This window comes from Taurulus bubalis, assembly GCF_910589615.1.
Source record: "Taurulus bubalis genome assembly, chromosome: 7".
Lineage (NCBI taxonomy): Eukaryota > Metazoa > Chordata > Actinopteri > Perciformes > Cottidae > Taurulus > Taurulus bubalis.
Genome location: NC_136595.1, coordinates 22,897,566 through 22,912,334, shown reverse-complemented (window position 1 = coordinate 22,912,334; position 14,769 = coordinate 22,897,566). Strand labels below are relative to the sequence as shown.

At 43.0% G+C, this 14,769-nt stretch overlaps 1 protein-coding gene across 11 annotated transcripts in view; it reads right to left on the bottom strand.

The window, feature by feature from the left end:
- The window catches only part of ssbp4 (single stranded DNA binding protein 4), a gene marked incomplete at its 3' end in the record, with an annotated part of 87,750 nt that overhangs the window by 70,168 nt on the left and 2,813 nt on the right, over positions 1-14,769 (bottom strand). For all 11 annotated transcript variants that reach the window (XM_079220624.1, XM_079220621.1, XM_079220625.1 and 8 more), the window contains exons 2-3: positions 7,458-7,530; positions 3,256-3,317 (exon numbers count right to left, since the gene is read on the bottom strand). In XM_079220624.1, coding sequence (XP_079076750.1) covers positions 3,256-3,317; positions 7,458-7,530 — 135 coding nt within the window. The remainder of the gene's footprint in view (positions 1-3,255; positions 3,318-7,457; positions 7,531-14,769) is intronic.

Genomic DNA, 14,769 nt, shown 5'->3' with positions numbered 1-14,769 from the left:
ATTCTGTTTTTTACTCGACCTTAAGTCTTCTCAAGTGAACCTTTTCAAGGAGTTTTCCAACCGCGGAAAGAGTTACGATTCTTTTCCCCCGGATATCCAAAGGACACAAAGGTCAGATTTTCCCTTCCACTAGAAATGGATTTGAATATTCTACAATGTCGGAGGAATGGGAGGAACAGGGAAACCTCCCTTTACTCCGACTTAACACTGTCGCTGCATTAATCCAAGAAGATTACTACCATTGGTGGCCTTGGAGGCACACCTCCTTTAATTAGTCTTTTGTTTTGTTGCATTATCATAGCAGTTTGTTAACAAGTGAAAGCAGATACAGTGAACACAGTGCACTGCTCCTTTTGAATTAGCTGAATTGACTGTATTAGCGTTCCTATTGGATTTGATTTAGATGTAACAGCTATGCGATGGCCGGTCTCCTATACGTCGAACTCGACTAGGAGGCTGGCTTTGCGAGCGGTATTTTCTAACAGCTGCTCCGATTTACGATCTGAAAGACGGATGAATTAAGCAAAGGAGAGGGTAGTGGAGGTGAAAGAGATGGAGAAGGCTCTCTGAAACCCGTGTATATGAAGAGCCGTCTAGACATTTAGGGGCAGAGGACGGCTGCACTCGCACTGTTTTCTCTGCCCCTCACAAACGAAAAAGAATTTCAGCTAGAGGCAATCACACAGAGGATCCCTCGACATACTGTTGTTGTGCTGAGGTTTTTATGTGTGTGTGTATGTTTTGTGTGTTGGGGTGAGGGGTGTGTGTGCTTGTATGTGTGTGTGTGGGGGGGGGGAGGAGGATTCAGTGGCCATCCAGTGAAAACTGGTTAAAGCAATCGATTTGGGGATAAGGAGGAGACAACTAGCAGCAGCCAATAGAGAGGGAGCTAATGACACAATCAACACCTGCAGCCCTCGCTGAGCCTTTTCTTTATCCTTCCACCCATAACAACAGATGTGGATGAGTGACCCCCACCGCCAGGCTCTCTCTTCCTCCCCCCCCTTATAGCTCCGGTCTCACTCCGAAGCCCCCCGCCAACGCCATCCTACAGGAAACAGCCACAGAAGCAGGGACAGGAGGGAAGAAAACCCCAGTGAGTTGCTGAGGAAGGGACGAAGGGGGCGGGGCTAGGGGTGGCGGCGGGGTCGGGGTCTTAGATTTGGCTGTTTAACACAAAAGAGGCTGGAATGCAAAGAGTTAATCCGTTCGGGGGTCTCTCTTCCGCAAACAAAGGGACAGGCCTCCAGACAAAGGTTGAGGGAGGGGGAGCGAAGGGTGAGGGATGAGGGAGGTTGGTGGCTTTCCTACCATCTGGAGCTTTTGTTTTTGGGGGGAGGCTGGAGGTTGGATGGGGGGGGGTGGTTTTCAGGGTGAACAGGGGACTCCGCCCCCCAACCGGCAGCCGCCCCCCGGACCCCACCCCCAGTGAGTCTCCACGTCCACGTGCTGTGTGGCCCAGACAGACGCCCCTCAGCGAGGTCATACTACACCGGAGTCCTGCCCCGCTCAGCCTGGCTAATCATCAGCCTCCACTCCAACTGCTCAACGCACACACGAGGTCATCTCCCACACTCTGCTGAAATATTTCAATGCAGTCAGAACACACACTTACGAGCACTCGGCTTCCCTCTCTCCGTTTCCTACTCTCCCTCTCTCTCTCTCTCTCTCTCTCTCTCTCGCTCACACACACTGGGCCAGTCTCCCTGAGCCCTCTTATTGGTTCAGGCAGAGGCGAGAGCAAACCTACGGTGCGCTGTATGTTTGTGTATGTCATTCTGTCAGCATTACTGGTAGCTGTCCAATCCAGAGCTGTCAGGTTGAGAGAAGCCAGGCTCTTTAAGGACCATTATGAACCGTGTCAACAGGCTGCACAATTACAACACACACTGGGGCCAGAGAGGATGAATGAATGAAGCCGCATGTCCGGGTTTATTACACAGGGCCGACCGGGGGGCTTTGGGGATGAGCAGGATAGCATGAATGACAAACAAAGCGGGCCCTGTCAAACCTCTTATCCTGGCTCTCTTTGCCTCTTGTGCTGCCTTGCTTAGGATTCAGCCTCTCAACCTCAATGCCTGTTTGCCTGCTTGATTCTTTGTCCGCATCCTTTTCCTTCCTCGTCACTGCCTGTCCGCTCGCCTCTTTGCCTTTAAATTGGGGGTTTTCTCGCTCTTGGCCTGACAACTGGAAAGAAGGGAATCCTACATTTGGGTGTTCCCATTCCTTCTAATTCAGACATGCACGGTGTACGTGTCAGGCCGTAAGCCCACTGACCCTGTTCTTCCAGCATGAGAGGAAACACTGTCCTCTTTTCATCCGGCATCAACAGATCTGACAGATTTGTTTAAAGATATAGAAAGAAAAAGTGGAACATCCCACGTCAGAGCCTTGTTCTGTTAAATGGAGCATAAGATTCAAAAGTCTCAGAAACTTGACGATGGAGTAGAGGTGTTCACACTCAGAGGAGGCGTGGCAGGACAGACTTGAAGCAAAGATACTACGTGAGGGGAAAGAGAGAGGTGCTGTTCTAAAAACAACAGGAAGTTATATACGTCAAAGATGGCGCTCCCATCTCGAGGAAATCAGACCACACAGACATGTTGCATATATTTGTTGATTCAGTGCGACTTGTGCTTTCTGAGGATGTCATTACCGCTGATGGCCAGAGCAAACAAACGGACACTTAGAAATCGCAGAAGAAGAAAAAAACTTGCCTGGGAATAATCCTGTTTTTAAGTTCTCTATATCAGAAGTGATCCAGTAATTTGGAAGTAATACAGTGATAGTACATTGAAAAACAAACTGTATTATTAGCTAATTTGCCATGGTGCTAAGTATAGGCTTATGGGGGGCCTGCAATTGAAACCATATCAACATAATACGATATGTAGCCTTGATTTTGTCGGAGGGTCCCCAGTATCAGAACTACTGTGACAGAGGATCTGTCTCTGATTCTCACTTTGATTGGACAGTGTACACTTTATATGGGAGGTTTAAAAACTAAACAAAAAAACCTGTTCTGCTTAACAAAGCAAGGCAAATTACCTCACTTGTCAATCAGAGGGACGGCAGAATAACAGCACTTGAACATGTGTGAGATAATATACTTAGCATTCCCTGCAATTACTGTCCCTCTTCACCCCTGCACGTTCTTTTAGACCATCAAGTATAAGCGTAAGCTGTTAAAACAACGTGTGTGTGTGTGTGTGTGGTCAAGAGAGAGAAAGAGCAAGAGGATCAACATGTACATACCACCACCATGAGTGTAAAAATCCTGGAGGTTCCCCGAGTGTGATGTTCTTCTCCCATCGGATCTGAGAGGAAGAGAGAAGTGGAACAGAGGATGGAGGGGAGAAGACAGAGGAGAGAAATTAGATATTTGACATCCCAGCATGTTTTATGCATATCGAAATCATTTTGCTCAACTGTCCTCCCAACTTTAGACTGACAGGGCGATAGTCGGACAGAAAAAGAGGCCGACGGGCAGCGAAGTGCAGTGCAGCGCTGAGTTTGCGGATAAGGAACTGGGACTGTTTTGAAGCAGCGGCCCTCTCCACTGCCCTCACAAACCAGCAGAGCTCCTGCCTGTATCTGGACACCGAGATAAGATCCATAGAGAGATAGCAGGCCCTGCTGCCTGCTTCACACACACAGTCCTGCTGACCTGACTCCACACACACACACACTCACATAGTCATACATACATGATTCACCCGAGTCTGTGAGGGCAGCGTGACAGCAGCAAGATTTGTCTTTGTTTTCTGTACATTAGATCCGAGCTTCAGATTTCTATTAAAGTGTCTATTCAATAGATTTCCCCAGTGCAGTTTATAGTGATGTGATGTGCCGTAGGTGGGTTGGGCTTGTTGATTTAATGCTGCTAAAGAGCTGAGTGCTGCACTGTGCGGGAGAGCATAGAGTGGCAAAGTCCTCTCGGGGACAGGAGTATATTGTTTGTATACTATAAATATGAGTGTGAGTGTGTGTGTGTGTGTGTGTGTGTGTGTGCTCCTCACTGAAGAGGAACAGAGGCTAATTGAGGTATGGGAGTCCAGGTGATAGCGCTCTCATTAGATGAGCAGGTGTGTGTGTGTGGGCCTTCAGTTTACCTGTGAGGATAGAAGTCCCTTATCTATTGAAACATTTCTGTGTTTTTCTTTGTGTGTGTGTGTGTGTGTGTGTGAAAGAGACTGGGAGATACATAGGTGCTGAGGTTGAGAGATCTCTATGCATTGCAAAGAAAACATCATTACGCCTTAAACAACACATACACTGGATTAAGCAGAAAAGAAAGAAAGAAAGGCAAACAAATGGAGAAACACATTCCTCAATTTGTTGACACATATGCAGCATAAAGAAACACTGGAAATACAGAAGGGCAACAGAGACACGCTGCAAATCGTACAGAAAGATGCTGAGTGTGACATCCTGAACTGTTTAATATGACAAATAGATTAGACTAATCTATTAGTCTATCAACACACTATTATTTTGATAGTTGATTTGTCATTTTTAGTCATTTTTCAAGTAAGAATTCTAAAAAAAATTGTTTCTGCTTCTAAAATGTAAGGATTTGATGCTTTTCTTCGTCATTTATTTTAGTAAACAGCATCTCTTTGTACTTCAGACTAATACAAAAGAAATAAAACAAATTATATTTGAATGCATCGCCTTGGGGTTATGGGAGATAATGTATATTTTTACTATCTTGTGGTATTTTATCGATTCATCAAGATTAAACGGCAGATAATCAGAAAGCAATAGTCCTCTTACTTGCTTTTTCCAGACCAAAGTCGAGAATTTGCTTTCACACTTTTCCATTGTGTTGTGTTTGATTTGCAGCGTGTCGATATTCACGGTTCATTTATGCTCCTTATGCATGTGTGTCTCTCTAAATTTGCTGTGTTGTATTTATTTGCAGCAATTTATTTTATGTGTTGTCAAGAAAGTGAAGATTTTTATTCCATCTTCATGTGCTTTCTTTAGTTGCAGTGCATTGAGCGCTCTCAGCCACTGTAGCGTGGAGAAACAAGCAGGAGAATAAACAGTGAGGAGATTTAACAGGAAGTTAATAGAGAGGAACAGAAGAAAAATAAAAAAAGGCAGATGATCAACAAAAAGAAAGGATTACAGGAAAAAATCTAAATCAAAGCCAGAAGTGGGTGATCAGGTTTTGTGTGTTTTAAGAAAGCTCTGGAGAACATTGACTGAGCGCTAACATGGTAACCGAACATGCAGACGAGTACAACAAATCATGCCAGGTTGCAACCTTTCTTCGTATACTCGTAAAAGGACATTTTACTGCTGCATGAAGGGGAAAAGGTGAAAGGTCAAGCTGCTGTGTTTGTTTGGATATCTACCCATGAGTGTGCGTCTAATCCAAATACACTGACTCTGACCATATAAGACAGCAAGACACAAACGATGCTGTGGTTGAAATAAACAAAATCATTAAGCAATATACGGTTCCAGGCGCAACATTTGGAGACAACTGGCGTCAAATTGACTTAGCAGTCTTTGCATGCATGCCTCGTGGACACGGATTGTTTGTGTGCATTTGCGTGGATGTTGTTCTAATCCCCGTCTGTGTAGATGTTGCTTAAATTCTTGTTTGAGGGCGTTTAAATGTGTGTTTGGGTCTGTGTGTGTGTGTGTGTGTGTGTGTGCTTCTGGTTGCCTGCCACCCAGAACTTCACCCCTTTCCAGCAGCTTACCAATAACACTCAATCTCCAGGAGAGAAGATTCACCCACAAGGGCTCTGAAATGAGCGAGGCTCTCTGCAGACCCGCCACTTGATCTCCCTGTGCTGCCTTTCCCCCATCGTTGCTTCATATTTTAGACGTCCGCCCGTGGTTGTTGGCAGCTGGGATGGCCTCTGGCAGCCCTGCCCCGCCCTGCCGCCAGCCTGCCTCCCCACCATAAGCTAAGGCAACCAATTTATTGTCTGATTGATACATCCACGTTCCCTGCAAGAGTGATTTGGGGATCTGGTCTGTTCAACTCAACTGGAAGAGATGTGACTTTTTTTTTTTAAGAGTAAAAATGATCATATTGATAGTGACAGTTCTTTTACAGCTTGTTGTGTTGTCCAGGCCAAGTAAGACATAACATAAATGGTTGTGGTTGAAAGCAGTCATAAGCAAACCTAACTGAATAAATAGTTTGACACTTTTATTCACTTTCTTGCTGAGAGACAGATGTAGAACAAGTATACCACTCTCATGTCTGCACTGTAAATATGAAGCTACAGCCAGTAGCTGCTTAGCTTAGCTTAGCGTAGCATAGGACTGGAAAAAGGTTCAGCACTGGTTCCCGGCTACTTCACGGTGAAGACAAAACTCCAGGAAGTAACTGTGCTCGACTAAGATGAAGTCTGGGACAATCACCTGAATAAAACCACAACTTCTTGTTTTTATACTTCAGTATTAGTGCGAATGAAAAAAACAAAATATATTGTGCTAACTGTCTTTATGCTAAGCTACGCTGAAGTCGGCTAGCTATAGCTTCATCATTAAGACATAAGAGTGGTATAGATCTTCTGATCAAACCCTATCACATTTCCTAAAATGTTGAGCTATTCGTTTCATTTTCGATATAGCGTTGACTTTAACAAGAAACCGGGAGAACTAATTTAAACTATAAAATCAGCATGTTGCTCGCACTCTTCCAGATGATCAGTGTTTATGCAGATGCATCAGTATCTCTATGTGACTCTACAGTGAGCTCACCTGATGAAACAGCAGATAAACACTGTCAGTATTCAAGTTGAATGATATGGACCTGCCTTTGTTTGCCATTAAAAGCCCTCTCAGTGTTGGGGAGTGTATTAAGTGGAGCTGAATAAAGCCAGTGGGGCAGGAGAGGTGTAGTACAGGAGATGGCCTGGACACGGGACCATTAGCAGGAAGGATGTCCATTAAGGAAGAGGATGCAACACATTAGAGGCATTACCTCGTCGACAGTTCAGGGGCCTAAAATGAGACTAATCGGTACAGCAGACCTGGGAAACGTGATCATGTTTGGTTCAAATATTAAAAGGTAAACTTGATTTAACTTAGCAGCAACACATTCTCACAATATGTCAAAATGCTCTAATTAACAATGTTTATGATTACAAATTGGAGCTATTAATGAAGGGTGGGTAATCATACTTAGTAGCCCAACTGATGTCATGTTTACATTCTCCAAAATGAATAAACACTCGAAAGAACATTGCTGTTGCTCAGCAGCTGTAAATAAAAGAAATAAAAATGTGTTGCCAAGACTTGGCTCATGATGTATTCATATTGTCTAAGTTGTTCAGTGTCCAGAGACCGGCTTTTAGTAAGATTGCTCAACAGCTGCTTGAACCCCAGAGCAACTTATAATGTGAATTCCATTCCTGGTCATACAATAGAAGGGGAACCACAGTCACGCTTTAGAAACAGGAAGTCAAACTGAAAGAAGGTCTTACCTCTGACAGGAAGGTCTGTGCTGATTTCTGTGCGCCGACATGAAGCAAATACTCGTACACATATAAAGCTAACCTGGAAAACAGAGAAAGAGAGAGAGAGAAAGGTGTCAGTGTCGAGGTATCACATCTTTTACACTCCTCAGACCTCCTCAGTACACTCTAAAAAAAAAACATTTGCAAGATTGTTTCAAAGTGAATAAAAGCAAAACAAGGTCATGCTCTTTCTTCATCCTTAAAATGTGCCACACTTGTTTCGTTCCAAGTAGCCCGTGAATGTGAGTCCAACACATGTGCACAACTGGCAGGAAATCATCCCTGTGTCATTTTAGATGGCGCTTGGATAAACAAGATTTCACAGTATGCGGATCTTATACACTGTGGAGGGGTTGTAAATGTGTGATGTAAAGCTCTGCAGCTCTGGGTTAAAGAGCCTCGGTGGCACTCGCCCATATCCCTGGGGTTTTAAGAACTCTGCTGTTGAGGCACAGAGGCTGAAAACAAGACAGTGTAGACACCGAGGGAAACACGGACAGAGGAGACGAAAAATATCCTCAGACGTGGCTGAAGTCAGATTCTCCGATGTCACCCGGCTGCTTGTTGGATTCCTGTTATTTTTAGATGTCACACATATGTTGATGCCTATTAATGCATCATGTATATATATATATATATATATATATATATATATATATATATATACATATATATATATATATATATATATATATATATATATATATATATATATATATATATATATATATATATATATATATATATATATAACAATAATGACTTAAACTCACAGGAACATAGTCATTAAAATATTATTGGCTTGTCAAGTTATAACCGGCAGATAAACAGTAGAGCGATATGAGCATTTAATTAAGAGTTCAATCTCACATACCGACAAGAGGTAAGTCAAAATCTCCATCTCAATTTGCGATATTCCGTACTTACACTTGCCAATCTGAGTGCATAAGTATACGTATGGCAAAATGCAGTGCACTTCACTACGAGTGCGGTCAAAACGTTGAGTGTGGGACGCGGGACACTTTTCACCCTCAATCCTTCGCTTTTGGCTCCGTAGAGGAACAGGGGCGGAACACCAAACTGGTGAAAATGGTCGAGATGGCAGCGTATTGTCCACATAGTGTACTACATGGAAGAGCAACAGAAGTATCTGGATTTAACTGGCTTGGTCCAACACTGTTACAGGTAGCAAAGGGCTGAAGAGCTTGAGGTTGACTCTCAGCCTTTGATATACTGTTAACAACAACAAAAAATCTTTATCAAGCTGTAGCCCTTTAAGCCCTAACCCCTAAACCTATTTATTGTTTGAGTTGTGTTTAAAGGTTGTACATCGGGATTATATATTATTGTAGCCCTGATTTTTATGTTTAATTTGATACCTAACATGTTTTTTTTTGGGAGGGGGAGGGATTTATACCATGATTTTTTCTTGATTTTCCTGATATAAAAGGGTCCCCCGATTGGGTTTAAGAGGGTAAAAATGGTGTGCTTTCTGCTTGAAATGGCAAAGCACAGCCTCTATCAATGGTGGAAAATGTCAACTGTACTCTGTTGGCCACTTAAACACACAGAATGTATTTATAACCAATAATACTAATAATGTATTTTCAATTGACTATTATATGATAAGTTGTGCCAGTTTTGACATGCTCTGTGTGATTTGTTGATCCAAAGGAGACATAAATGTAATGTTTTCATATAGCAAGTAAAAGTCTGGTTGCCTGGCAACAAGATGAGCAGACTCCATGAAGTCACTGCTCCCGGCTAAGGAATGGTCCAACACATAACCACTTGTAAAAGCACAATGAGTCTGTTTTTAAAATGACTTAAACACACGTTCTAATTAGCGAGCTTCAGACGTGCTGGTAGGTGCATTTTGTTAGAGCCAGGGAAGCCGTTTGGAAACTTTATGCTAAGCTAAGCTAACGGCGTCCTATAGCTGAATATGTTACACACAGACATCAGAGTGGTATCAATCTTCTCATCTAACACTCAGCAAGGGAGCAAATAAGTGTGTTTCCCAAATATTGATCAAAGGCATGTTTTAAGTGAAGAAGCAAAAAGGGCAGAACGTTGCTGTGAATCTGATTCACTAAAATGTAACCAGCTACATTTCACAGCGTGTGATTTTTTTGGGGGGGCGGGTACCAGATCATGGCGTTCTCTTTTTCTCAACAGCTGACTCGTCCTTGTTACTTGTCTCTGTCTTTGCCTTGTTAACTCTCATCCCAGTGAGACACGGAGGGATCAAGACTACAGCAGCCGGGTCCGACTCAAGACTCAACCCAAGAACAACTTAATAATGACAATGTCGTCCTCATGGACCTCTCACTCTGACCACATCCAGTCCAAAAAGCCTGGAGAGACATCCCAGCCTGCAATCTGTTTTAAGTGTGTGAGTGACTGTTTTAATTCTGATCACATGCATCAAGGCCAGAGACACAGAGGTATGACGTTTGAGTGGATCAACCTGATTCATTATCTCCTCAAAGTTAATTTCCCACCAATGTCCCGACAACCCTGTGCTAAAAGAAAATATTCTGCTCCAACTGGTCTAAACCAGTTCCAACTAGATGCTATCACCGCTTCCATTTCTCCCTCTTACATCAGATACAACTGTATCAACACCCATTTCAGATACGTAGTGTAAACACACTGCACAAAAAAAAAAAGAGGATTCAGTGTTTCTTTAAACACTACTACTACTGAAAGGTCCGGTGTGCAGAAACGGGGACAGTGAGAAGTCACAAGAAGGAGCAAACTGCTTGTTGTAAATGTTTAATATTGATCTCAAATGGAGTGACTCTCCTGGTATCGTTAAGTGAAACTGATCAGTGTTGTGTTGAGGAACAAGCCGGTCGCGCTTAATTACGTGTTGCCTGAAAAAGAACATTTTCTGTCTGGAAAAGTGAATGCGATGTGCTGCCTTTATATACATTTACATCCATGGAATACATTTCATATGGTGAAAAAGTTTATCAAGCTTTTCACGATGAATGCTGTATAAAGAAATGTGATAGTATAAAAAGAAAGTACAAATGTTAAATTAAAAAAGCACTATCTATTTCTGCTATATCTTTGATTGATGTTACATTTGTGTGTGTTTTAGGGAGAATATGAACTGTAAATCAAAGATATAAAAAGAAATACTTTTGCCTCCCAGGGATGGGCTGGTCTGTAAATCCATTTTGTTCTAGTGGCCACATGAAGTATTGCAACTTGGAATGTACGCGTAAAACATTTTTGGAAAAGTAGCGGCTATTAATTAGTCATTTAACTTACTTTTTTTTAGCATCACAACCCCCAAAACAGAATTGTATCCATTTGATCCAATAACATTTAGAAAGTCTGGAAGAGACATATGATTAAGTTATGTTATGTTGTCGCATTAACATTTTAGCCAAAAGGAAGTCATTCGGCTCGGCCAGCGGGAGTCATGGACTCCCATGATCTCGACTGGCTCGCTCTATGGGCCCAAACACGCAGATCTGCGAGGAAACCCGCTGGAGGCTTTTTTGGGAGTATACGCCCAGAGAGCAACTTTTAAAGGAATGAAGAGGGCGCCATCCTTGAACACGAAGACACAGTTTGGATGTGTTTTAGTGAGTAAAACAAACTCAAACTGTAAAGGTGTGTGTGTGGATAGTACCGAAACTTCTCCAGTCAAACAATACTTGCATTTTATCCTTTTAGTGTCCGGATCTAGAAGAAGAAAAAACATTTGTATGGTTTGTTCGCAGCCAATGAGAGGGCCAAAATAGGATTTAGAATGATCAGCTTTGTGTTTTTTGGTCATCCACTCACTGAAGTAACCGTGAGCCAGTTCAGGGGGTGTGTGCGTTTCCCATGCAGGTACTGGGAAAAGTGAGAAATCGGTTGGAGTAAAATATAAAAACGAGGTCCTCTTTGTAGTGTGAAATACCCAGCGGCAGGCATCAGCTCCTATATACCCCAACCGCACTGTGCAGGATTCGAACAGACATTCCCATAAGCATTGACCCTGGTGTGATCTCAGGGGCTCTATATGCCCCACTGATGGGCACCTGCCCCGGCTGCAATGCATTATTTAAAAACACTCATTCAAACCAGGCTGCAGGGGACACCTTTTGTTACTCTGTCAGAAGCAGTAAGTGCAACTCGCTGAAGGAGGAGACTTTTTTTTGCGAGCTGATGGAGCAAAGCCAGAGGAAGGCCAGGTAGATAAAGGAGTCATGTGGGGGGGGGTTGTACTGTACAGGAGAGCTGTGTCAGAGGGAAGCTGAAGGTCACGGCCTCATCTCTCTCCTCACGTGGATACTGTAAACCTGAATTCCTTCCCTGTGAATTCTGCACTAGTTACACATGTCACTCAGGAATAAGAGATGAGATGCTTACAAGACAGCCCACTCCACAGCTCACGTTTCCTCTGCAACACATTTCACTCCCCTCCTTCCTCGGCCGAAGTCGTCCGCGGATGAAATTTACCGATAACGTACGTTGATTCAAGTTACATGACGAGAAGAAGATCTGTCTGAGTGGGAGGATGAATATTTAAGCTGCACTTTGACTGCTGACTAAATGTCAGAGCTCAAGATGTAAAGCGGCTGAGTGACTTTACGTTAAAAGGAAGAAATAAACCGCCAACCGCTGTTCCACCATATGGCATCTTGGTGGGAATCCAATGCACCATTTGCAATCTTCTTTTCCTTCCTGGCTCTAACCTTGTGCGGCCTAACTAGTGCTTTGCTCAATGTCCACACATCAAGGAGATCTCTCCCACTGCCTTGTCCCCAGGAAACACACCTGACATTTAGCCCCAGGCTGCCCCGTCCAGCCCTCCCTTCCCTTCGCTCGCCTCCAGAGACAAGGGCATCTCGGCTTAGTTTAGCCAGCTAAAGCACAGACAGTTAGCAAATTAACTTTCATGTCGTTGCTTCAATAATTCAGCAGCGAGGGCAGGGTGAGGTAAGGTATGAACAGAGGAAGTGATGGAGGAGGGTTCAGCAGGGCTCGTTACGGCACATACTTTCATATACGATCTTTAACAAAAGAATAAACATGGGTAGCATGCATTATTTATGTCTTCAGAGGGGCATTGAATGTAGCACAAAGCACAAAATATTATTTCCTAAATATTAAATATTTATAAACATCGTATGAAAGCAGTACAGATCTGACTCTGTGGTGGTGAACGGGTGTGGTGGCGGCGATGTATCACTCGGATGCCGGTTTGAGACACCTGTAATGCTGTGAAGCGGCTTCACTAAAGCTTATTCCCACTGCACACACAGTTTATATTTGCTTGGCTTTGTTATGGCAGTTCCTTTGTCAAAACAAATCAGTGTCAGCACGCGTGTAAACACGCCTGGCTTTAGCCACGGGTTAATCCACACTGACACACACAAACATTTAGTCCTCTCACTTTCTACCGCTCCGTGACGGTTACCCATCGACACGCTCACCTGTAAGTGTCCCCTCACCTCAGAGGCTAACTGACTGATAACTTGCTCATTTTCACTTTTCAATGAAAGAGGCAGAGGAGATGCATCGGTAATGACTCGGGATGAGAGATTATATTGACATAGCTGACATCGTTTTGTTATCGCCTCCTCCCACAGCAGTTAATGAGCACAGTAATATGATGGAACTTTACCCTCAATAATCCGATTAAATCATTTGTTTTCTATGTTCATCCTCAGGAACACATGAAGTCTTTCTTAAGTACCTGTTGTCTATTGAGACAGCAGCTTTTCCCTAATAAAAGAGAGAGAGAGAGAGACACACACACACACACACACACTTATCTTCTATGTCGCTAAACTGATTAACAACTTCAGGCACGTAGCCTCAATATTTATACTGTCTCCTTTATTTCAAGTGAGAAAACTAACAAATTTGTGCGGATGAACCCAAAGCAGCTGACGAAAGGCAGCATTAATTGACTGTTGACACGTCTGAATGAAAGCAGTCAGCCAAAGGGTGCCGAGGGTAAATCAAGGGTTTCTTTACTTTTGGTGCAATGTTTCTGCCTATGTTAGCGCGCAGCTCTTTATGCTTTTCTCAAAAGGGTAAAATGCAGATGGCAGAGCCATCTGTGTAGAATCAAAACCATGCATTCAGACCTGAAGATGCCCATTAAACTGCACGTAAATACGTGGGAGGAGCCAGAGGAGGAGCGGAGGATGTAAAGAACCCCGCGTTCAAAACAAACTGATTAACTTCAAGTTCTTGAAGTTCCTTTCCCAAACAAATCCATCAACACTTGAAATCGCACAAAACTGTCTGTAAACAAACACGGAAGATTCAAAAACAAACGCAGGGAACGGAGTTCTTTTGGAAAATTAAGTGCTTATAAAAAAACGTTTGATCCAGCTATTCCATATTTTTGTGAATGGCACCTTTAATTAGGAAGCTGGATTCACTAGTGCATGTTTCAAAGAGAATCCAGTTACTAAATAATAAGGTGACATCAATAGTGAAGCTGCTGTACCCCTGTTCAAAATAAATTAAATAAAACGCTAGGGAAAATAAAGTGTAGAGAGTAATTAATTTCTTCGGTCGCAAGGGCACCAGGTCTTCCTCTGCTTTTATTAATAATATCATTATTATTATCAATGTTTTCTTCTCACAAAATGTCCGATCACAATAAAGTGTCTCAAGGATGTGGACAAAAAACACTTCAGTCCCCACTCGGGAACTCAAGACAGTGAAACCAGGCAGTGATTCTATGGCGAGGCCTTGGCTTGGGGAAGGAATCCACATTCATTGTGAAATGTACATGTGAGCGTTTTATGTTGCATTTCTCAACAGGTTGGATTCGAGACTTGGTTTCATTGAAAAGAAACAAAAAACACACATTACTGCGCTTGTGTATTGGAACATTTTCTTTAAAACGACTGTAACCTCTTCAGGTGGCTGATAGCTGATGTTTAAGTATAAACACAGAGGTACTTGCTGAGCTTACTTTTAGTGTTTTTAGGTTTCAGACTGCACATCTGGACCAAATCTGATCCACAAATCATCATTACAGGACGACCGTGAGACCGAGAGCTGATCAAAACACACAGAGACGACATCGCAGGCCTTCATCGCTGCTGCTCTAACTTTTGTTTAAGTTCCACTCTTTTCTTAGGGTTGAAAGTGGAGAAAAAATGATTATGAAGAACATATTTCGTTTGGCTGTTTGTAAACTCTCAGGTTAATCCACGATTTCCCTGAAAAGCTTCGGCAGCTGGCCGTCACTCCTAACGACACCAGGTTGCAAACTAAAACCAAATGATGCAATAAAGTCTTTTTTGAA